Source organism: Calypte anna, chromosome 20 (assembly GCF_003957555.1).
Source record: "Calypte anna isolate BGI_N300 chromosome 20, bCalAnn1_v1.p, whole genome shotgun sequence".
Taxonomy (NCBI): Eukaryota; Metazoa; Chordata; class Aves; order Apodiformes; family Trochilidae; genus Calypte; species Calypte anna.
In genome coordinates, this window is record NC_044265.1 from 9571959 (window position 1) to 9598032 (window position 26074).

Below are 26074 nucleotides of genomic sequence, written 5' to 3' on the forward strand. Positions count from 1 at the left end.
GTGTTGGCTCTTTGTTTGCCAACACATATCTTGTTTCTGCCCTTTCCAAGAGTGAAAAGTCATCCCTGCAGGCTTGTACCTATATAAGCTACTCAAGAAATACAGCAAAGGGTTGCCTAAGGTAGAATAAACTTGAATGTTTGTATAAGCAGGACATCTGTGGGGTCCTATGCATATTTGTGGTTTGTTGCCATCTCCTTTAAGAAAGCCTGGCTAAAATGTATAGTTTCTAATTGATAAAAATAGATTAATGTTAGCATAGTCCCTAGTCCATGCAAATAGTTGTGTCATTACAGATGCCAAGAGACCTGCGAGTTTGGACCCATAAAAATGGAATTTCAGAAATGGGAGAAAAGCAGCAGTAGTCAGATACTTTTACCATACAGAAAAGCCAGTAGAAATTCTCACCATTTAAAAACATTGATAAGGCTTCCTGACATATTTTAATGGATCAAAAATGCAAAATATTTTTGCTGCATTTTTATTAGCTCTTATAAGAATATAAAGCCCCCCTTTTAAGTCCCTGGTGTTTCTCTTTTCATAAACCTGAATTAGAGCTGTAGTATTATTACCTCATAGTAGTCCTAGACAATAACTTCTGACTAGCATGAGAACCTATATACTTTTCATGTAATTCATTGCAATCTTATTTTTGGAAGCATTGGTATGTAAAAGAAGTATGTGCAAATGAAACTAAGTGCCTTTGATAAATGGTTTGGGATTGCTGATTAATTGGAACTAAAAACAGATGAGAAAATCAAACATATGTTTTTATTCAAATTCCCTGGAGGATTTGTCAGGGAGCTTGGCATGCATTGATAATTGCTTGGAATGGATTTAATAGCTCATCTTGTAATTTTGCACACACAAAACAATCAATCAATATAAAAAAGCACGGTGTCATTTGTCTTTGTTAATTAGGGACCTTGAACGCCTTCAGTAATGCTAGTAATTAAGCTACAATAGAAAGGAAGCATTTGGATGGGGGTTTGCCACTTCAGGATCTACAAGCAGCATGAAAAAAAGGATAGGTCTTCCAAAAATGTTGAAATACTTGGAATTTAGGTCTTTTCCTGCACCAGTACACAGCTCCCAGCTTCTCCCTGGGACAAGAGGGAAGCTCTGAGGATGCTCTGTGGTAGAGCAGGCAGGCAGAGGCTCGTAGGACACAACCTTTTGAAGGAACACACTGGGCTTGCATTTTCCTTGGGATTTGCCTGTGGGCCACTCACCTTCCTGGGTGCTCCTGGAGTACCTGGTAGACACTAATCTGGAATGTTTCATTATCGAAGCGTTCGCGGATGTAATCCTTGTATATCCGGAACTCGGCGGCCGTCACCGCTTCCCCCTCTGGGATTCTGGAGAGATCAAACCTGAACTCTCGGTAGTGGCAGCGCTGATGGTGAAACTCTCTGTCATGCTCCACTGAAACAGAAAAACAGCCCATTAGCCACCTGCTTTGTTCTCTCTCCCCTCACCATCAAACAAGCTCGCGAGTTGCCACAACAGAAAAGGGCAGGAATATCTGATTGCAGCGTCTCGTGCTGGTTCATTAATGCACATAAGAAACAGAGGGCTCTATCTGGGCTATTATGAGCATATATATGTTTATCAAACTCTCTTTGAAACAGTTTTACAGCTGGCTGGTACAGGGTGTGGGTGACCACTGTGTTTTAATGATTTTTGGCAGCTTCATGCTTGACAAGTGACTCTGGATATTTGCCACTGATAAGGACTGAGCTGCTGTGGGAAGGAGCTGAAAGAAACAGATGGGGCTTTTCAGGAGTGCTGGTTCTTGGCCTGACTCTGCTTCTGAAAATGGCACAAGGACACACACACACACAGATATATATATATATATATACACACAAATTCCAGTTCTTGAGGCATTTCATGCTGGTGACCTACACTTGGCGCCAGCTGAATCCATCACAAACTCACAGCACCACTCTGAAGGGTCAAAGCTTTCATTTTAAAGCACCTTCAGTGATCAGGACTGTAAATCAGAAATGAGGACTTTCTTCCACCTCCCAACACTGACTGTGTAACAATAATAAGTGCCAGAGTCCTCCCAAGACAGTGTTAGCATGGTTCATTATCCCACAAGTGACAGGTCTGCCTGTCTCCTGATGGGAGCTGATGTTCTCATGTAACACTGCTGGTGGGTATTGAAGCTGAGGGTCAGGGCTGTGAGGAAACAAAGATTTCAAGGCTGTGCTCCAGCAAGGGGGAGGAGAGGTGTCAGTGCCTCAGCCCAGCACATGAAGTCAAGTGCCCTTCTTGGAACAAATTCCAAATTAAATAGACAAGTCAGACAAAGGGAAATGGGGAAACAAGAGTTATAAAGGATGAAGTGACTTGCCCAAGGTCACACCACATGTCATTTTAAGAGCTGAAGTTTGAACCAAGGACTTCCTGTACATCCCATTCCCGTCGTCTGTCCACTTGACCTCCCTGCAGCTTGACTGCACAATTCAAGTAGTTAGCTCTGAGATTTTCTTGGCAAAGAATGCATGTCTTTCTACAGGCCTGATTCTCTTCTGGCAGCAGTAAATCCATTGTGTAAATCCATTGACTTAAATGGAATTACTCCTGAAAAAGAGGAGTTTCAAGCCTGAGTCTGGAAAGCACTATTCAAATTTCCAGTGCTGCACAGTACATTTGTGTTATCAGCACCAGCCAGGGCCTCCCCCGTGGCAGGGATGGAGCGTGGGGAGCTCCAGGAACCAGGCTGTGTCCAAGCACTTACATAGAGCAGGTTCAGGCCTTCTTTGCTGGCTTAGCTTCAGCAGTTGGCCCCAGCTCTTCCTCCTGTAACACATTACTTCTGCAAGGAGTCCAGGGCTCTCACAGTTTGCCACTGTGTGATGACTGTTCAGGGAAACACTTCAGAGCTCTAACTAAGAGCTGGGATTCCTCTCAGAGGAGTCTTTAAGGTATGTGACCCCTAAACCTTCCAAGACCAAGGCAGTCATGTTCAGCAAACAGTTTAATAGGTCGGGCAGTCCTAGTGTGGACTGAATGAACAAAGATGCAGTTGCACCTCTGGCCATAACATTTCCTACAACCTCAGAAGGATCACTCAACTTCTATACTCAAGTTGGGGCATACTGTGAACATTCACCAGTGTTTATAAAACATTTGGCAGGCTAAAACTGCCCCATAAGTGCTAGTTATATTATTAAATGTGCTGTAATCCCTTTCCTCTTAAGTATTCTCAGCAGAATAAGATATAAAGAGTATGATTTCAGTCTCAAAGGAATTTGTCTACACCTAAATTATAGAGGGAAGGAAAAAATATTTTAATATGGAATAGCTCCCTTAACCACAACTATAGAAGAATGAATATAATGCTGTGTGGTTTTAGTTATATTATGGATAACATCCCCAGCAGGGTGTGTTACAGAGAGGTCTAGCAGTAGGATGTACCAATATGATTTGCTTCCAAAGATATAAGACTGAATTTTCAAAGGGAAGTCAGTGCACCTTTCCAGTGCACATATGTGATGACAACTACATCGGCCAACACCAGTCTTTAGCTGCACTTCATCTACACAAAGTCTGACAATAAACATACAAAGATGAAACTTTTTTGGGTGCTGCTAGAGTTCACAGCGATTCCCACTGCAGAGCCCTAGAAAAAATGTGTCATATTAGAATGAAAAATTAACGGCCAGGGTCATAAAATAAAGAGCCCCAAAGTTTAAACTTTCCCATGCTTTGCAGATGTTTGGATATAGGGTTTTGGGCTGAGCCATCTTTAGTGTTAAAGCAAACATTCCTGTGGCTATAGTCATTAAGATCATGAAAATATGTGGATATGTAACTGAAGAAAGAATCCCAAGAAACCCTTTGAGTCAGTGTTTATTGTTTTTCCCCTTTTTCTTTGCACTCTGGTCCTATCTGCTGACCCAGAAGTAACAAATCCTTTCAGAACTAATTTATGAGAAACACTGACCCTGAATCAACATCTGTTAGATGACTGCAGTAAATCTTATTACATAATTAAACACCAAAATCTATGGTAAAATAACGTTAAGGGTCTGACTTGAACTCATAAAAGCAAGACTCTTCATTATGAAGGCTGAAATCCTATCCTTAATTCATGCTGCTATGCGTTGGTATTTGGGAACATATGGTACAGTATATATGATCATGCACTTTTTGTGGACCTCAGTAATACCTTAAGCACAGCAGCACAAGGAAAGCAGTCTGAGTTTCCTGGGTTTGATGGGTGTGAGGCAGAACTTTGACAAAACTGCAGCTGGGTTGTTTGCAATTGATTACCTGAGGACTTTGAATGAGGAAGGTGTTTTACAAAAAAGGGTGGGGGGGAAGAGTAGTATTTTAAATGTGCACCAAAAAAGTCAAGCTAATTGCTTCGGAGCTTTGAATATGACTGTAGTTTCTCCATTAGATCTCTAAAATCTATGATCCCTCTTGACACAACATTCCACAGTGAGCACCTTTTGGTTGCTCCTGAATGAATTCATCTCAGCTGCATTATGTGTTAAATGCTCCCTTAAATGTCATCAATATGAATATTTGCTGGGAATACTTAATAGCTCTTCTGCCCAAAGGACTTGAACTGATGTTTGGGTTCATAGATCTTACAACTCACTACCACCCAAAGGCTTTGGTGAATGATTTCAGTCCAGTTCCTAACTTCAAACTTTGGAAATTCAGATATTCCAGCTCAGAAACTGTCACAATTCAAATGCCCTGGCAAGGCAGCTGCTTGGAGAGGAAGCTGAAGCTCTGGATGTGCAATCAAAGGTTGTAAATATCAAAGGGAAGAACACTCTTGAAAAATAATTCTGCTATGGAACAGATGGTGTGCCTTAGCTGTGGGAGAACAGGTGATTTCCTTTCCTAAAAAAACCAACCCAAAGTCACCCACAGGTGATGCATGTGGAAATGTGTGCCTCTCCTCATCTCTAGACATGATATCACATTTTGGAAGCACAACCACTGTAGACAAATTATGCCCTAATTTAAAACATAGCTCAAAATCTGCTGGAATAAAATAACTCCTAATGAGTGTGGCAGTTAATCGTAGCTATGTAGGTGGGGATAACCTGAAACTGCCTTTGACACAGCTCCTGGGGAAAAAAGGGTCCAGAGAGTGGGACTTGAAAGCTGTAGCATGGAGGTAGGCAACAGATTGATGAGAAAATAAGCAAAACACCAAAAAGTGTGCAAGACAATTAAAGTGATCCAAACAAAACAAGGACATTTCTTAGGTTAATGGCTATCAGTAAATTTGCCACACCTCTGTTGCAAATATGCAAGTGAGCTCAGCATCTTTGAAAGTCTGGCTCTGACTATCTGGCCACAATCTGAATGCTGCACAGACTACACTCCTCTATCTGATGCAGATAGGACTCTGATTTCTCTGAAGTCTTTTGTCTCTCCAAACCAACTCTGTTTTGGAATTGTGGTGATGCAAGAGGAGACAGGACAGCACAGTTGTGCAACAGCAGGGATGGTTGAAAGAAAACAAGATGGATACATGTGCTCAGGTGTGAAGGAGCCAGGTATCAGATCCAAAAATATGGGAACGATGGAGATAAAATGTCAACAAATACTTGGTACTTGTTTCGACGTGTCCTAAAGTGTACTCTTCAGATACAAAACTTGAAAACATTAAGATGCAGGGATGAAAAAATGTAGTTATAGATGGAACTGGTAGCAATACTGTGAAACCAGTACCGAAGAACTAATGTTGGAAGTAAGGTCTTGCAGTTCTGGTTTAATGCCCCAGGGTACCCAAACTTCAAAAGCATCAGTGTAAAGCTGGGCAACTAAAGTAGATCCCATATTTGGTTGTTTTCACAACAAAATGCGTTGAGACTACAAATAAAAGTACCAGCTATTTTCAGCTACTTTGTAAATTACTAGTGGTAAGTGAAAAGTTGGCCTGAGGTAATTCTGTACACACTGTTGAACCCCTGGTTTAGTTACAGGGACTGATGGAAGTCAAGGCATGGAACATGACAGCAAAGATTTTGTTGAGCTGTAGCTTTGCAGGAATTATTCTTTCTCTCTATACACACCAAAGACACCATTCTGTCTCAGCCTTAGTGCTGAGCACACCAGCAGAATGTGAATCACTGACTCCATGTGTCAAGAAGAGAACCACTGAATCACAGCAATATTTTTCCAAGAATGTCTGAGTTAACAACTAATTATTACAGAAGTGTTAAAGAGCTAATCCAGACCCCAGGGAAGTCAATAGAAATAGTTCCACTAATTTCAATGGAAGGCTTTACTGTTGCATATTTACCTACCTAAGTATTTTTATGTTCTTGTTTTCTGATGGTGTAAAAATATCTCTTTCTCACAAGCAAAGCAAATGGATTCTGTGCTCAGGGCTGCCAAACTGAGTAAGCTTTGGTAATTCTATACCTCCTTTTCCCTGGCATGTTTGGGTGATGCACTTGGAATATATTTTGAATATTTAGACAAATAAAAACTTGAATATTCCTGTTAACACTTTCACCTGACAATATGTTAATTGTTTTTATAAGGCACTGTAAGAGTACTTGTCTCATTCATTGTAGTGCTCACAACAATTAGAATGTTGCTTGTTTCCAATTTACAATGAAAAAAAAAGCCCCAACAGGAATGTGCAAGTAGGGTGTCTGTAACTTCCTTGCTCCCAAAAAAGGCCAGAAGGGATTTGTAAAGGACTTTAATCTCAAGTAGATTAAAGGTCCTGAATTCCTGAGACTGAAAGATAAATCAAAGGAAAATAGATTCCAAAAGACAACACCCCTTTGCTTCTGCTTCTCGATCAGGCAGGAGACTGCAGAGCCATCAACAGTTGCCTGCAAAACCCCTCAGAGGTTTGGATGCCAAAAAAATATCTGCTGCACTCTGGCATCAAGATCAATCAGGTTTTCAGAGCCTAGCTGTGCCTGCTTGGCCTTAGGGACTGAGTTTAGTGGGTAGGAAAGTCTTTATCCGCTTTCCCCCTGATAGTTGCAGAGCTGCAGAAAATGAGTGTTCTTTCTTCAGAGCTGGCTGAGGGCTGGCTGGCTTCTCCAGTGAGATTTTAGCCTTAGTGGTTTCATGAAAGGGCAAACTACACTTTACACCATTTGCATCCAGAAGCACAAAATCTTCCTTGAATCTCCCTAGAAAAATTACATTTAATTTCTTCCATCACTGCTCCTAGAGATACAAGCCAAAGCTTCAGAAACTCCCTAGCATTTTTTCAGTGTAGAGTACAAAATTTATAGAAAATGGCTGCCCTGGGACCACCATGTGAGGTCCATGAGCATTTTTAGCCTGTGTACATTACTGCTTGCAAAGGGAGGGTCCATGCCTGTTTACTGCTTTACCCAGTTTCTCTCTTGGGAAATGGATTCAGCTGGAAGATAATTTTCCCTTTCTCAGTTGAGTTTCCAGGCAGATCCCATCCTCACTCAGCTCACAGCAGTGCCACAAGCACAGGGATGGCAGGAGGAGGACTGGGGACCTCACAGCATGGCAAGAGAGGGAGGGCAGGGCCACCCCTTGGACTCTGGGCTCACAGCAGTTGTGAAACCGTGCTGTAAATTTTCAGGATGCCAAATCTGAGACCTCTTGATGGGATTCTAATTAACAGACATTAAATGTTCCCTCTATAAATTGCTCCTCTTTGTCTCTAAATTGGTGGATAAAACCATGTCACTTATGAAATATAGGCCTTTCCTCTCTGTGTTAGTGAGGTTCAAGAAGAAGGAAACCAATTAGGGGAAGGATCCAGGGGTCTCTGCAGCTGAAAGGGCCCACTGGGCTCAGTGGGATTCCTGATGGAGCAAGAAGTGCAAGGTCAGTCCTTATATTTTTCTGAGGAAAAAAGGGGGAGTATACTAAAGATTGCAATAATGTCATGCCAGGCCACAGTCTGCTAATGCACGTTTCCCTCCTCATTGTGCTTGACAGCAAGAGTTACAGGGGCAGTGGCAGTAAATTTATAATGGCAAGAATTTGGGAATGTGAAGTTCTGTGATTGGTTTTCATTTGCTTCATCCTCTCAGCCACAAGATTTACATGCTGTCATTAGGCAGCTAAATCAGCAGTTAAAGAAGTATTTGAAAAAGTAGTTAAAGAATCTAAATTGGGAGTCCTATAAATGGAGTAGAGCAAACGTTCTGGGTTGTTTGATGGGATCTTTTTATTTTAAAGCATTTGGAGGATATTTTTCCATTGGGTAGTTGCAGCTCTCTAGCTCATCTAAAAGCTACTGCAGGGTTTTTTTTTTAAATGAAAGAAAAACAATGCATCCTGTATTTTGGTCTGCAAGATAAGCTTACTAGGAAAATAGTCTGTGGGTTCTCTATAACTCATGCATCTCATCACCAGGGACTGCAGTCATCCTACCACTTCTAAAAACATGTCTATCCTTCAGCCAATGGAACCAAAGGGTCTGGGTTCATCTCTTGAAGCCCTGTCCTGAGGGTTTCAGCCTCTTCTGCCCTGCACAGGAAGGGCTGAGCCAAGGCAGCACCCAGCAGAAGGGAACCTGCACCCAGACTCTTGGGGTTCATGTATGAGTTTTGCAGCTGGGTAAAAGGAGGTGAAGGTGATCAGCTATTTCTTGCATGGTAACATCAGTGTGTGGAAGGGCTTTGCCCTGCCTCCTCCACTGGTGGAAAGCAGAACTAGTGCATGCATTTCAGATGAGATGAAAACCAGGCTCCATAAATCCTAATCCCCAACTCCAGAGGTTAGAAACAGGGGGGTTCAAAATTCTTCAGTGCTCACTGTGCAAAACAGTCTGGGGTAAGCATTTTTGCTCTGAGAGAGGGGCAAAAAAAAAGCCCTCTGGAGTTAATATTCTTCCTTTAGCCATCACTTCATTTTTTCAGCTTTCAGCATGAAGGTGGTGTTGCCAGCAAGACCACCTAGCCACAAACCCAGCAGGGAGCTTCCAAAATTCTTCTAAACACTGACTCCTTGTTATAAATTGAAAAGTGGTAATAGCAACAGTGCATATCACATCTGTGCCAGGCTTTGGGCCTGGGAAGGAGCACTCTCCCTACTGCTGAACAGAACTTGGAAAGATCCTTTCAGTCCACACATGTATCAGCATTAGCCATTTCTTTGTCAACAAATCCCTTAATACGTACCCTTTCTATCATGTACAGATGTCCAAAAAATAATGGAATACTGTACTACAAGATTAAACACTTTAATGTCAGCATATGTGTTGCATGACTCTGAACAATGGTATCATTGTGCGTGTACAAACAGCGGGCTGAGGGAAGATGGGTTTAATTATCTCTGAAGCAGCAGCAAGTTTTTCCTGACTAAGTTGAACTTCAGTTAGCAAGGACTGCTCAGGGCAGAAATTGTTGTTTCTCTAACAAAATGCCTGGGTCCTTTCTGGTGTCCTTCTCATGGTAGAGTTAGTGTCAGGCAGAGCTTCAGAGAGGGCTGTGGAGCCACCTGCATCCCCAGGAGCCGCCAAGGAGCGCGGGGGCGATGAGAGGATGCTGTGTCACCACATCCTCTCACCCCATGTGTCACCCAGGAGGCTTTAACTTAAAATTCCTTAGGATGGTGGATGGTAGATGGCAATGGGGAAACAATCACTGAGAGAGGAAGAACCGAGGGAAGAGCGAGTGTTGCCTTCTGCACTTAAGAGACATTCTCTTGCCAGACATTCTTTGCAGACACTTTAAAGGCAATGCTGGATGGTAAAACTATTTCTCCTTCATTTCATCCATGAAATATCTGGGCAGATTATGCACAGGTAATCCATTTTCTTTTTCAAGTGTGCCCTGATTGGTACCCACTTACGCTGTGGTTTCTCTGCTGAAATCAGAGCCAGACTAGATGAAAGGTATCGTGAAACATTTACACGTGGGACTGCTCTGTGAACACAAAACTCTCCTAATGGTAAACAGACTGACTGTGGTGTGAATCCTGATGCTGAGTTTGCAGTGTCTGTATGTGTATCTGGGGAAAGCAAAGTTAAATAAGCAAAGAAGAATTGTGTTTCTTCAGAATACCTTATTCCCAGTCTTAGCACATGAACCGCAGCAGCACGATGCTGCAATCCATCTGCAGCTGCTGTAAGCCACCTAGGATTGCTGTGGGATTTGGGGTGTGGGGAGGAATAGGGAAATGGAAAAAGGGAAAGGAATAAATGGGAGCTCATGAAGTTGTTCTTTAGATAGACTCCCTCTATTTCTACCCTCATCTTTCAGTAATACAAGGAAATCTCCTGCAGGACCTCCCTTCACCAGCCTCTCAAATTTTGTTTCTCTTTTCCCCTTCACTGGAAAGGGTGGGCCCAGGACAGTTCTTACCTGGGGATTTTACCCCAGCAGCTCTGCCTTTCCCAGCACCTCAAGGGTGGCATTTTCCAAGAGATAGTGAGAGACAAACTGGAGACTCTGGTGATGCTGCAAAACACAGCTCCTCCCATGTCCTCCCACCTGGCCAGGGTTGTGGCCATTGCAAAATGTTTTGAGCCGTCCTGCAGTCACCAGGAGAGGAGTTAACTGAGGGTGGCATTTACCCCTAACAGACTGCACCACAGCCATTCTGGGGCTGTTGCTTCTCTTTGTGTATGTGTAAAATGTGGATGCACGTGGACAGCAGCTCTGAGCTAAGGCCTCCTGCAGCTCCCTGCAGGGTCCTTGGGCTGTGCAGGGCAGGCTAGAGCAGATGTGATGTTTCCTGCTCACCAGGCACAAGCTTAGCTCTTCTCTACCCCCTCCTCTAGAAACATCCCTGTAGACAAACTGAGCAGTGAGCAAAATGACAGGCAAAAGCTCATAACTTCTGTTGTGGTTTTGTTTTGCTTTGTTTTTTTTCTTTGTCTGTACCACAGTGTGTAGCATGGAATTGCACAGCCTAAGAGCAGAGGTGCTCTGCTGGCTAATGCATCCTCTACATCCTCTGGATGCAGCTGTGGGGGGAATGTGGAGGCTCAGGAATACATTTTTCTTGTTTGAACAGTGATGACTGCTACATTGCACTCTTTCTGTAATCTGGGGGACAGCAAAGCTGCCTCCATGGTGCTGTGAAATCCAACAGTTGGATCTGGTGAGGCCAGGGAAGCTGCCAGCATTAAGTGTGAACTCCAAGTCACACATTTTGCCAGTGCATCCAGGGGTCAAGGAGATAGTGGCAGCCATGGGAGGAGCGGAAGGAATCACGGATAAGGACTGGGATGGTGAAGATCGAGGTGAAAGCCAGAGCACAGAAAAAGGTAGTGCTGCTTGAGAGGAGAAAGCTGGGTGATGGGCCTCTCTCTCAAGGGGGGGAGGCTGCAGAATACAAGAAGGAGGAAAAGTGAGAATATGGTTCATTGAGAAAAATAATCCCTCTGTCCAACCAGCAGACAAGTGGGGCCCAAGGTGCTTCCTGCAACCTACTCTGAGGCTGAAGGCCTCTCAAAAAATCACTGATGCAAAAACCAGCACTCTGCCTCGCCTACTTGAGCACACACTGTGGAACAAATGGAAACAAATCCCCAGGTCCAAGGAAGGAGAGAGATGTGGCTGAACAGATCTAGTCAGAAACAATGTATATTCAGCTAGAAAAGATAAGAGCACAGTAGAAACCTAAAAGGGGCTATGGCTATTTGGGTTGAAATTGAAATTTTGAAACAAAAAGATCCAGGTCATTCTGAAAAGCTTTCAACTGTGCAACAGTTCTTCAGTTTGGACCAAAGTTCATTTCAGGGAGAAGGCAAGAAAGTTTCCCTGACATTTTTAGCCAACTCTAAGACAATCTCAGGTAAAAGAAGACAGCTCACTAGTGACTGGTGGACTGGAAGGGTGCTCATCTTTGGAGGACAAGGGCAGCAGCACTGCAAGGTTCCCTGATCTTCTGAAGGTGTCTGCTCACACCCCAAGTGATGTCTGTACAAGGGAAGGGAGGTAGGAGCTGCATGCAGCACAGGCACCTTGATCTGCATGTATAGAGGACATGCAAAGGAAAAACCAACTGTGATACAGAAACTCTTTGAAGCAATGATTTGACCATGCAGAGATGCAACAGCATCAAAGTGTGCTCTTGCATTCCAGTAACACTGGGGCAAACTAAGGAGGCTTCAAATGTATTTGATAAATTAGATACTGTTCATAATAAACAGTCTGAGTCTGTAATCTTGGGAAGGTCACTGCCCAAATGTCTCTGATGTGTTTATACAAAACAGACAGTGATGGCTAAATGTAGCACTAACACCCTGGAGAGCAGCATGTTCACCCAGAGTCTCCAGGGCCAGGCTCCTCTGCCTTACACCAGCTCAGAGCAAGAGGATATTCCCTACTCACCTACTTTCAGTTTTGTCCATATCTTGCTTCCAAAGTCTGAAGAGCTTTCATAAAGTTGAGCTCCTAAGCTGTTGCTTCTCAAGCTTATATGCTGCTATTTTCCACTACATGATTTTTTCAAGTTGCACTCTGTTCCTTATTAATATTTCTACATTATTTGTATAGCATGAAGTTATTTAATACAGCAAAGGATTCAACAGCATTTGCAAAACTGATACAGAAAGAAGGTCTGGATTCTGGACTGGTACAGCTGGTTTAAGGTATTTTAGAAGTAAATGAAATCAAATGAGAATTTATAATCCTTCCTGAGGTCTGGATTCCATCAGACTAAACTCATTAGGCATTAAGGTGCAGGTGCAGCTAAATAAAGGATTGTTCTGCTTTTCTTAATACCATAGATTCACATCTTGAGTTCAAAATAAAAGTCTTTTAAAAGCACATGTATATATCGTGCATCTACTGGCAACACTTGAAAGAGAAAGTTCAGCTGATGGAATCTTCAAATGCCTCATTTTTGTCAAAGGAATGTGCCTGTTTCTGCACCAGCCCTGCTGAGGGACACGAGCAGAGAGGTGGCTGCACACATTGGCCTCTGAAGGCTTATTCATTGCATTTGCATTCGACTTCCTTTCATCTACTAAACAGCTGCCCAAATAAATAACATAAATCTAATTAATCCTCCTTTAATATTATATTGCCACAACAAGACCAGCATCCCCCCTAAAAAATATTCCCAAGTGTGGGTCTACACCTGCATAGGCTCTCTGGGAGGAACACAGCCTTTTTTGTGGTTTGCTGTGATAAAAGGAAATAATTCGAGAACCAGTTTTCCAGGTCTGAAACCCAACAACTTGCTGGATTTCTTAGCTGAAATCCCAGATTCTGGTTTTGTTGAGAAAGCAGCTTGTGGGCTATTACAAAATAAGCAGTCAGTATCAGACATGTGGCCATCAGATAAGAATCTCAGCCTTTGGTTGTAATCAGCAAAATTTCAAGTTGGAATGCATACACCCCAAGCTGTGCCAGGAGACCACAATCAGCTGGACATTTTGAGCTTGTCTGTACAGTAACAAACATCTGTGCCTTCCTCCATCAGGAGAGCACCGGGAGATGAGGGGGCAACAAACTACACAGGGGAGAGCTCCATCTGCCCTGGAGGGGAAATCCTGCAAAAGCAGAGTTTGTCTTGCATCCTGCCTCTTACATCTATTGCATGGTTTTCCTGTATTCTGTATGTGAGAGGTCCAGAGATATTAACACACTTTATAAGCCAGGATTATTAGATAGTAATACAATATTTGGAGAGATGGGAGGAATGATTTTGGAAAATAATTATTAGAGATCTCAGTTAATGCTTAAAAAGTTTTCCTATAGTGACATTTCTCTCTAAAGTGAAACTTAAGTGACCTCTTTCATATTTTTCTTTGAGATCATCATGTTTCCTCTGTGCTACCAAGATAGCTGAGATCAGGTGGGGCACTGAGCACAACAGGGCTGGAGAGGAGGTCACTGCCCAGCTCTGCTTCTCCACTGCCAACCACCACACACACATCCGTGTACTGGTTTTTTGCCTTGTAGTTTATGCATGTAATATTCTTACTTTCTAGGAAAGTTTGCTGTGCAACACATTTGTTTTTAGGAGAAACAAGCAGGGCATTGTTTATTCTTTCAATAACATGGTGTACGGGCCTGAGAAATATCAATATTAAAGATCTCAGAGTTGATGATATTCTGTCCTATATTCTGTTGGTAGATGTAAAATGTGTGTGTTTTAGAGCAATTGGGGAGTTTTAAGTACAATTTCAGAAATATCCTCAGGAAGACACATATGTATGCACTTGTATAGAGTGTGTGTGTGCATTCCTTTTACACCTTAAATGTTGGTGGCCAACGCCCCAGGCATAACAACATCTGAAGGTTAGGAGATTTATTTTGAGTTTAATTCCCACCCACGATCTCTATTATACAGGAGGAATTTTTTTTGGTACAAGATAAGCCCATCAGTGACATCAGCAGCACCTAGCCCTGCATACCACACTGCAGATCACATTCCTGACACTGAGCCTCTCGCTAGGGTTGGGCCATCCAGGCCTCCTGAGTCAGCCCCTAACAACAGCATTTTCTGGTTTGTTTTGGGTTTTTTGTGTCTTCAAACACAATTTTGCAATTGCAGTTCTGGGGTGAAAGATCAGCTGTTGTAGCACAGGTTTTGCATCCTCACGTGGGTTTGCTGTGAATGAAGGGAGGCAGTCCACAGCCTGTTGCATGCAGCTATTAAAAATAGCACAGAAATTAGAGAATGGCATTTAGGAAAGTGTCTCAAGGAGCTGGAACACAAATCATTCTTCTCCAGCTCAGTCTCTTGCCTATCAGTCAGTACTCCCAGTTGCTGGACTACAAGTGCCAAGCTGGGGAGAGGAAAGATTTCAGAGTATTAGACACACTGACTTGGGTTTTTCCCTACTCTGTAATGTTTTCAGTGAAACAACTCCCATCTCATAGCTGTGGACTAATAAGCAAAATTACAGTTTCTGTTTTCTAAAAAAATATTTAGGGGTTAGGTTGCTCATGTTCCTGCATCATTCTGGATTCCTTCATGCATTTCTCTATTCCCTGTGTCAGGTTTTAATGTAGCATAACAGGCAAAGGGTTCTGGGGACACAGAGTCTAATATTCCTGTAATTTGATTAGAATGCATGCCCCTGAGTTGCAGGAATTGTTGTATTCAGAGGTCAAAGCTGTGTTCACACCACTGAGAGAAGCTTTACACCACATGTCTGATTAGCTGCTCCTTCTCACCTGTCTCAGGAGACACATGATTCATCCCATAGTGCTGAAATATCTTCATTTCTGATCTGGGCAGTGGGTTAAAAGAGCTCAAAAGTTTCTTTCTGAGTTGAGGAGAACTGTGCTGCATGATTTTCTTTCAGCTCTTGTCTTCTGCAGTTTATTACAAGTATATTTGTGTAATTAAGGGGCCCAGTAGTAATGTTGTTAAAATACAAGTGGGCACATTTATTGTTTCCTCCAAAAGGAAACAACCAATCTCCAGCAGTTCTGGTTTTTCCCTGTCTCAACTGACCATTTATTGCTTTATGTAGCGTGCAGATTGCGAGGCTAAAGTTACTTCTTTTCTTTGTTTTTTTTTTCTAGTTCTTTTTGTTAAAAAGAAAAAAAAATCCCTCCTCTTAACAAAACCTGAATTTTTTAAGTATATGGTCAGAAAGGGGAATTTAAACTCAGCATGATGTTTATGGTACCACACAGGCTTCTGGAGAAGTGAGGTGCAGTTCTCTTTATTAACATCTAAAAAGTCCCCATGGGATTATAATTACTGCACAGTAAATAAACAAATAAAAGTAGCAAGATTAAAATATTTGGAATATTTTGAGTGATAGAAACAGTAAGTTTTAACCTTGAGCACCTGAGGAGGAGCAGCTTGGCAGCGTGGAGCACATAGGTGGAATAGATAGCATCAGAAATTGATTCCTGTTAGTGGTGAACGAGGATCATTTGTGGCATAGCGGATACTGGGCTGATGGAAAAAACTGCTGTTCAAACCCTGACACTACTGAATTGTGAGCACCAGAGTTCAGAATTTCTAAATTACAGTAACTTCAAACCTTTAAATCTTCCATTTAAATGATAAACCTGAACTCGGGTGCTCTCAGGGTGCTGAAGGACTCATTACAGCCCAGAGGGGGTTCAGGTACACAAGCAGTGAAGTTCTGCCAACTCACTGAGAAACTTGTCTCTCCAGCAGAATCCTAACTCCCAACTGCTGATGCTCTATGATTTTATGAACATTTTTTAGTAGTTCTGCCAGGGGTCTTCTGGTCTGTTTTTAAAAAGATTTACTGGCACTGTGCCATGGGAAGAACAATTGGTAAAATCAGAGGAGAGAGGCAGCCCCACCGTTGCCATCAAAAAGAGAGGAGGGTTTGGCCCAGTGGTTCTAGTGAGAGAGACAAAGCTTGACCTGATTTACAGCTCCCAAAACTTGGTCAAGACCCTGTGCCAGCTCCTCAGATGGTGTCAATTGTGGTGACTTTGCTGCAGGGTGGCCTTGGGCCAGGTTGCTCCAGCTGAGGCTATTGCCTGGTGACATCAGTGGGGTTGCGTGGAGGTGTAATTCAGAGCAGCGCCTTGGGAGGTGGCAGCCTAATGAAAGGAAACCTTTTGCTCATTTGAAAGGCACTTGTGCACAACAGGCAAAACTTAAAAAAATTATATGCTGCAAGATTATCGGCCTGATCAACAGGACAGTGCTCCTCATCAGAAAGTTCCTGAGAAGGCACTTGATTGTTTCAATTACAATTCAGAGGGAAGCAGTGCCTTCCCTCTCCCCCTCCCTTTTATTTTTTTTTTTTTAAAGGAAGGTAGCTTTTAAGAGCTCGCCATGAAGATCTAAGTTAAAGGATTTTCTCTGCCACAAAGCCTTCTGCATACTTTCCCAGGCCAGGTGGACCTGATAGCACTGACTGCATGCTGAAAAATCTCATCCCCACCCTTCAGGCACTTTAATTGTAAGCCTTTCCAGATACACTGGATAAACACTGTCAGAATGAATCTGAAAGGGTTGTTGTTGGTGGTTTAGCCCTTAAATAATTATGAGTTTGTCTGTCTAATTACAACATAATCTTGTTTAAACTCGGACGGCTATTTGCAGTATCTGTTAAATGAGGCAGAATCAGAAACAGTAAAAAGCTGAAAATTTAAAATTCTTCCACAACTTCAAGGCAATGGCAAAAGAAATTTTTGATCCTGTAAAATTTAATCCAACCTGACAACGAAAGTCTGACTTAGAAGCTATTGCATTTAGATAAAGATGGTAAAGAATAGCGTGGGACCTCCGAGATAGAACAGAAACTCAATACTCTACGGATAAAATTTTTCAGACACTTTAGAAATAGTTTAAGGTAATTTACGGGAAGACTTGAGTGACAAAGCACATTACTTGAAGTGCCTTTCCTTCACTAGGCACTTTCTAAATTCTTTCTCTTTCATTTCTTTACTCTCAGGAGACTTCTAAAGCCAGTGAACCAAAACACCACTTTGTTTGTTGGTATAGTACAGGGCTGGCACAGATTGCAGACACTGCACCTGTTCCAATAAAATGAGAAATTAAGAGATAAACCATAGTGCTCATTAAGAGGAACCAACTGAAACCTGAACAATTTGTATTTTGAATATCCTCCAGGAACAAAAGGAGAAACACATAAACAGGTGTTGTTTTCACCATCATCAGTTTAAAATAGATTTGTTTAAAGGGAACATCACATTTGTTTCATGTACAAAGACATACCACTAAAGAAACTGTGATTATGCTTGAGCTTTGAGAAAGCACATGATTTTATCTAGGTACTCCTAGTCTTTTAGAGAAAAACTATCTGTTGGCAGTTTAAATCAAAATCAGTTAATTGCCCTATTCCTTAGCTGTGGCAGCTTTTCTCCTTTTATATTTATATTTTCTCATGCTGAGTAATATCACATTCTTAAAATCTAGTCCATAATGATTAGAATAGCAACATAAACAGAAGTCTTTCTCCTCATCTGTTAATACATAACTAAAACTGTGGGATGAAGGGGGAACCATAGAACTGTTTGGATAGTTAGCAACAAAATGCATTGCAACATAGGATGTTCTAGGCAGATTGAATTATTAAAAAATCTTAAATGAGAAGACACATTAACAGCTACTCAAAGGATAAATTTCTACAATCATTTGCCTTGCTCACCAGTGGTTGTGCTGTTCAGCATCCTATATATCTCTGTTTCTCTCACACATACACACAAAAACATTGAATACAAAATGTTATGAAAATTCCTAAGTATCATTTAATGCTGGCAGCCCTGCACTGTAAAGCCATTTATATAAAACTGTGGTTGGCAGCTCTCACTCTTCCATGGGAACAAATTAACATTGGCATTCCAAAAACAGGAAAGTAAGGAAATTAGAAACACAGTTTATATTAGGCAGTGCTTTGAAATACTGTACCATGCTACTGATGTCAATTAATGAGAAGCAGAATTTTGCGGAGAGGGTCTGGTTTTGAAACACATTAACACACGTTAAACATGTTTGCACAGGAACTGAATTGCAAGCATTTGGGTTCCAAAACAATAAAGCAATTACACTAAAACTTGTAGTCTCAAAGTAGCCATTAATTCAACCCACCCAATCTGGATCACTAAAAGATTTTTCACTGAGTTCAAGATGTAGACACAAATATTTAAAAGAATGTGCATGGTACCGTATTGGGGGCCTTGGTGACAAGGGCTCATGCCCAAGGTCCCCTCACATTACCTGCTGTAAATCAGGTAAATTTATGTATAAATATTGGGATCATACAACATACACCCAAATAAAGGGGGTCTCAGCAAACTTTGCAGTTTTCATCAACAAAATTAAGATTTCCAGAAGAGATATTTGGATTAAAATTGATTCAAACTTTGCTACCTGCAACCTTCATTGCAGCAGAGATGTTTACTGACAAAATCTTAAATGCTTCTGGTTTTGACATGTACACCAAAAAAAAATCTAGATGGCAGTTTATCTTCTGGCACAACTCCACTGACTCCAGTGGAACTGCTCCAGCTTGGAATTTGGCCCCGCAGCCTTTACAACACACTGTTTATTTGTACTGTGATTCAGATATTTTGATACCAGGAATCTTTCAGCACTAAAGTTTCTCCATATGAAATATGTCTTGTATTAAGAAATATCGGTTTCACATTTTTGTCAAACATTATTTGTTGAATTCTGTTTGTTGCAAAGATGGGAATTCAGCTGTAGTTCAACAACACGGACTGGACTAATAATGATAAGCAGTGACTAATAGGAGCGAGTTCATGTTTTGATTGTTTGCAGCAAAGGAAGCCTCCCTCAAAAACAGTTTCAAGATTTGGAGAGAAAACTGTTTGAAGCTCTAACAGAAACTACTGCATGCTCATTATTTCAACACAGGGGCATTTCTTTGGCCCAGTTCTGTTCTCAGTTGTGCTGGTGTAAATCAAGAGGGAGTTTATGGGAATTACTTTGGACATACTGTTGTATAAATGAGACCATAGGGCCAGTTTCTGTAGAAATTTGACAATTTACACCAATGAAGACCTAGCCAAGAATTTTCTCTTGGGTTTTCATTTTCACAACAGGCACATGAGCAGGACTTCATCCATGTGATTAGTCCTTTTGAGTAGTCCCATTTACTTCAAACAGTTGTAGAATGAAAATCTTTATCCTGAAACTAATTTAAACATCTCATCATTGACTTTGAAGTTCATTCCCTTTAGAGAATATACATATAATACCATATTCTAAAATTTATATCTCTATAAAAATATATAGTTTATTCATGGGAGCATTCTGATGCAGGCCCCAGAGAGGAAGACTGTACCACTGGAAACGGCTTAAAATGTCATGGTCTCTATCAACAGGTAGTCTCTTTATATGGCCTGCAATCAAAATTTGCTTTGTTGTGTTCTTGCTCAGATGACTTCATCCATCATTGCAATTTCTCACTGGTATTCATCAAGTTAGAACAATTTAGACGCATAAAACTAAATGTGCTATCATTCTAACCACAAATTAACAGTTTCCATATAAATATTAGCATTTCCTCACTTGGGCGAAGGATAGAAGCCATAACGGCACTAAGAGTATATTTGATTTAAACTAATTAAAAACAGAGACTCTTGCAATTTAATATATTGATTTTACCAGTGGGACTTAAATCTTTTATAATAAGTGTACACAGCTGCACCACTCACCCACCGCCACTTTTAAACCTAATCCCTGCATTCCTCCTGACAATAACATGACAGGATCCACACATCCCAGTATTAGCCTTAACCCCGGTGACACTGCCAGAATGTATTAAACTAAAACATTGCAGTGTTCTATTTAAAAGGAACTTGTCAACAGCCCCGACTAGGCTTAAATAGTTATAATCTTTTTTTTTTTTTAATTAATGTTTCCAACCACTTGTGTAACCTTCTCTCACATATCTCTCCCCGCCACCCCACCCCCCCACCAGCCTGAAAAAGTGTTTCAAGCTTATTTACAGAGGAAAACGTAATGCCTGGTTTCATGCTGCCTGCCCAGAGGCCATTAAACCTCCTTTGCAAAAGGAGTGGTGGGGGGATGCACACACACACACCCCACCGAGCCCAGCAGCACTTGCTGGGAGCAGGTCCTGCACGCTTCACTTGTGCTCAACTCCTGTTACAAGCATCACAAGACCTGGCCATCAAGGCTTGTCTCCTTCAAAGCACTTTAGAAGCCCTTGTGTTTTGGCTTTTTAACTACAGTGCCTGGAAGGGGGCTTCACCTCCCCAGGGCAGCCTGTGTGGGAAAAAAGGAGAGCCCCTGCCTCTGGGACAAATCCACTGCAGAAGCGTGCGAGCTGATGGGGATGGTTTCCATGTCCTTTTTCCTTGCATGAGGACATCTGTCCTCAGCTGCTCCGTTCTCTGATACCAACAGTACCAGTATAGCAGAAGTAAACAGTTCCTGTTCTGCTTTGCCATTTTGCACCTGAAAATTAAAAAATTAATTAATGTTTCTAGAACAGGTCTACGCATTCAAGGAATACCCACTGGTTACTTGCTGCAGGGTCAGTGTACTCTTCATACCTTTTAGATTGCTGCAAGCCTTCTGCCATAACTAATCTTACACCAGGTGTTGCATTTATCCTTACTGCCCAACACAATTACAGGAGGTACCTGTTGAGGCTTGAGAGCTTGTAAGAGCACTAGGTGGAGAAGGGAAAAAAAACAAACTGAGGGCTTGGCCTAATGTATGGACAACCCATGTGATCAAGACCAGGCATCCAAGGCTAACATTTAATCTGCTTTGTTTCAAGTGGGAAATATGTGAAGATCAAATAAGTTCAAATCCAGGTCAGATATCCCTGAAAATCTTTGATTTATATAAGCAGGAAAATGAGGTTTAAAAGAAGTGATTATGAAAGGGTTACTAAAAACACAGCTGTACGCGTACTCTTATATCTGAGGCTCTCCAAAGAAAAACTGTGTGACATCTATATTAACCTTTGGCTGTACACCAATGAAGGCCTGTAGTGAGCTGGAATGCAAGGCAGCCCCTTTCCAAATTTTAACACAAGCCAGGTTACAGCTGCAAATGCCTGCAGCCCGTGCTCACTTTATAAAGTATTCCCTGAAGGAAATTTTTTAACTGTTATAGAATCTTTTTCTAATACCCTACAGTGTTAAAGCCTGTTATTAAAGGGCAAAGAGATGGTTCTCTATGCCAAACACTTGTCAACAAAAAGGACAGCCAGATGGTATGAAATAAAAGGAAACTTGGGGACTCTTCAGCTTCTTGATTTACATTAACAAAAGCCACTTTCATGTGTTCCTCCCAAGAATGACTAATTCCCCCCCCCCTTATTTCTTGCCAGGATTAAACAATATTGTTCATTTTATAATCAACCACGAGACAAATTAGCAAACTGCATATCACTTGTGCCGACTCTTCTAAAAAATATTCTAAGCAAGTCTGTTTACTGAGGGAAAATTACCCACATAAGGACAACAGGATTATTTTTAGAAGTGAGTCTAAGTAAACTAGAGGATGTTTACTCCTTAGCTGCTGTTTACAAACTTGAAACTAAACTTGTGCAAAAAATGCTTGGAATTTTTTTAGTTCCTAAAATGGATCAGTTTGTAAACTGTACTTGGACAGGATCTGAAACAAAATTCTGAATACTGAAATTATAGCAATAAATTTTATAAAATTAGCCAGTAATTAACTGCCTAACTTACGCAGACTACTATGGGTAAATTATCTTTTAATTTACATTTAGCTTCATTCTTGAAACAACTCCATTCCCCATCCATCTTAGCACAGGTGTAAGCTAAGAGAAAATATAGCCTGTGAGTTGACTGGTTATAAATCTAAATCTAATTAATTGTCAAGATTTTACAGTAACATTACATGCTTAGTAAAAAGCTCCCTGCAACATAACCCTGAAATGGAGCACCTGTGCTCTGCTTCCTCCCTACCAATACCCAGTATAATTTCTCTGGAATAAAAATGCACAGGATCTCCACAGAAATCAATGTGATGGGGGGTTGTTGGTTTTTGGTTTTTTTTTTTACTGTGTAGCTTTGTAAATCTTGCAATATAAATCTTTATTATATATATATTTAATCGTCCTTTAAAGTTGTATGACTAGATAGATGAAGAATAATAGAACAAAGAAAGTTTATTTCTCGATTAGCATTTGGAATCCTGGAATAGCATGATTTATTTATTGAAATGTAAAAGTATTCTTTATGAACTTTACTTCCTTCATTCTAAGATGGAACTTTATTATGCTCTGACACTTCCCCATTGTGACAGCTCTAGTATAGTAATAAAAACCTACCTGTGAAATGCAATGCTCACGGAGTATCTCTTACAAAACTAGAATGCAGTTTACTACAGTCTGCATTTAGCAATTCAGCTCCACTTTAAAAGGGATTATTGTAGAAAGTCCCCCAAAATAACTGCTCAACAATAGATCTTCTAATTCTCTCTGAATGTCATAGAAATCTGTATATATCAAAGCAGGTGTTGTATTTGGCTATATCTGGGAGTGAGTGGCTGGTCTAATTCATTAAGAAGTCCATAAACAAGCCTGTCTTTGTCCTGTAAAGATGAAAGACCGATGACTGTAATGGGATGAAAGGTGTGCACAATGATGAAGAAAGCTACTATAGATCTATGTCCTTTTTAAACTCGTCCTGGCATGCACTGTTGACAAGGGAACAAAACAGTACAGATAAACCTCTGAAATGTGCCTTGCTGGTAAGAATTCCACCTGCCCTTTGTAAAACTGTTGAATTTTGCCTGCATTTTTACTACTCGTTGACCAAGGTGACAATTAAATAATATGATAATTAAGTTAACTGCATAAAGAACACTTCTGTATTTCTAAGCCAAGTAAAAAACCCAGCAGGTAGAAATGAATTAATGCATCCACTGCAGGCAGCACATGAGGACATCAACTATTGATCAGGTACAGTTCATACAGGTATAACCTGCTCTACAAAAAGTTCTCACTTAGAAACTGGTACATTCTCAGTTTATGTAGCAATTCCACCCCTTTGTATTCAAACCAATGGGGACCTGAACATTAATTCCTTTCATGTAAAACTTCCACAGGCAGCAAAGCCTGGATGGGAGCACTGCAGTTTCACTGATCAAAGTTCTGCAGTAAGTAAACTACACCCAGGGAACAGAGCTGCTTCCCTGGTGCTACACTCCCTTCCATTAGGTACTTCTATGCTTCACAAAGGTTCTCTTCTCTGTACCCAAATGGAAACAGAAGTCTGAATTTTGCTATTGTTATTTCAACATCCTTTGTCTTCTGTTTGAGACTCCCCTGCACTCTGGTAGTATGTGGTGTGGCACCACATAAAACTGTTAGAAAGACGACTCTCACCTCTAAAATCAAGTATTTGACCACCATTGGTACTTTTGTCTGTTCAAATATTTGATAATAAATGTATCATTGTTGATTAGCTCAAGTATCTAGCAGCGATTAGACAAACACTAATTCCAAATGGAGAGCACCAGCACTTTCAAAGAGCTCAGCCCCCAGGCCAGATGTAATTCAGAGCTTCCCACTGGGAAGCTTATGGAAGTCAACAAGAAGGCGCAGGTCACGCAAACCAGAGATCTCCCACAGCTTCCCATTTCTCCCTATCATGCAAGAACTGTGCTGGGATGGCTACCGTGTCTAATAATTATTAACGTGTGTCACAGAGCCTTTACAGCTACTGATCTTTTTCAGTTAGTTAAAGTGCTGGGATTAGAGAAATGATGATTTAGGTGGTGATTTAATCTTTGTTGCCTCTGAAGTTCCAGACACTGGAAATGTCCAGAACAGTGACATCCATAAAGGCGTTAATGGATTTATTGGCAACAGGGCTGTCTGTAATCCCTAGAGGGTTATGTGACAGAGGTGGGCTCCTCTTGTCCCTTTGTTTGGGACAAAGTTTGAGTTAATCTTGTTTTGGAAATACTATTCAGATTCTGTCTTGACCTTGCAGGCACCCTGTCCGTGTGGTGGTTTCAGAGCTGCACGTGATGAGATCTAAAAATGGGTAGAGTGAACCAGGTCTATAATTATATATTTTAAATAGAATGCTCATCCCGACAACGTTTCACTCAAATCCAGCCAAGTCAGTCGACACGAGGGTGCAACCTACAGCAAGCAAATAGAAATCAGATTGAGCCATGGCATCCAATTAGAGAGGCCTCGTGAGCCGCATACAAAGCATGCCAGCTTTCATATCATTTGCATAAACCCATCCACATGTGCTTGTGAAAAGAGGCGAGTTAGCTGCATAAACTGGGGTCAACAGAAAAAGCTGCAGGAGTAAATAAGGATTTACTGTGGAATCTCTCTCAGGCCATTAGGAAAACATGTGCGAGCAGCTCGGCCCCTACGGCTGCGGGAGCACTGGGATGCCACAGGGAACTTTATCCATCTAAGCAGCGCTGGTGGCCCTGCATCCTACTCGAGCACCAGCCCGGTGCTGGAGCCACACCAGGACCCATGGTCCTGTCTGGTTCTCGTGTCTCCCTTGGCAGTGCGGGGATGCAAACCAGACCTGTTAATCGTCCTGTTCAACTTCTACCTGCAAATCCGATTGCTGAGATGCTGCGAGTAACTATCAAAGGGAGAAGACGACAAAGAACTTAGTGTGTTAGTGTACAGGGTGAAGCGTGACGAGAGCTTGTGGCTGTCCAAGTGCTGTGATGGGAAGTCCCAGCCCTCTCCTCACGTTGCTGCCATTTAACTATCACCTCGCAAAGCAGCAGCCTTTCCAAGGGCCGCTACCTGTCCTTCCTCGCCCAAGCGGGTTGGCACCCGTCTGACCCGCCGCAGAAACTTCCCATTACTGCGGCCACCTCCGCCACCAGCCCCTGCCCTCCCGTGGGTGGCCAGAGCCCTGCTCGAGCCTCCCCCCGGCACGGTTCTCGGTGCCCCTGCACGGTAATCCCGGATCCAACCCCGGGGCCTCGCCGACGGCAGGCACTCACCCAAGTTGACGAAGCTCATGACCATGTCAGCTTCGGTGAGGAAGTTGCTATCCTGCAGGCTGGCCAGGGGCGGCCCTTGGGTGCTGAAGATGGGCTTGTAGGGGTAGGAGAAGCCCTCGCCCTCCTCAGCGGCGGCCCCCGCCGCCCCCTCCTCCACGGACATGGCATTGTAGAGGTCCAGCATGAACATGGGGGCCGAGTTGTGCTTGCCGTGGAGGTGGGGCCGCGGACGGTGCGGCAGGCCGAGGATGGAGAGGATCTCCCGCTGCATCTCGCGGCGCTCGGGGCCGCGCAGCCGCCGGTGGATGAAGCTGGAGTGCACCTCGTTGTCCACCGTGAAGTCGGCGAGGACGCAGCGCAGCCAGAGGGCGGGGGCGGCGGCGCCCAGCACCAGGAGCCAGGAGGCGGGCTGCCCTCGCCCCGCCGCCGGCATCGCGGCTCGGCGGCGGCGGGTGCGGAGGGGCGGCGCGGGGGGCGCGGGGCTGCCCCGCCGCGGGACGCGCCCCGCCGGCATGCGCGGAGCGGCGCGGAACGGAGCGGAGCGGAGGGACGGCGCGGCCCCGCGCTCACTGCGGCGGCCGGCAGCCCCCGCGGAGGCTCCGCAGCCCGCTCATGGCCCGGCGGCGGGGGCTGCCCGGCGGACCCGGCCCATGGACGGAGCGGTGGTGGCGGCGGCGGCCCGGGGCGCTTCCCCCGGCGGCGGGAGGAGCGGAGCGCTCTGCCCGCGTCCCGCACG

General features: G+C 42.8%; 1 protein-coding gene across 1 annotated transcript in view; it reads right to left on the reverse strand.

Annotated features, from left to right (window-relative positions):
• Window positions 1–25852, reverse strand: part of BMP7 (bone morphogenetic protein 7) — a 43654-nt gene extending 17802 nt beyond the window's left edge. Inside the window, exons 1-2 of the mRNA XM_008497841.2 lie at window positions 25339–25852; window positions 1233–1425 (exon numbers count right to left, since the gene is read on the reverse strand). Coding sequence (XP_008496063.2) covers window positions 1233–1425; window positions 25339–25852 — 707 coding nt within the window. The remainder of the gene's footprint in view (window positions 1–1232; window positions 1426–25338) is intronic.
• Between the last annotated feature and the right edge of the window lie 222 nt (window positions 25853–26074).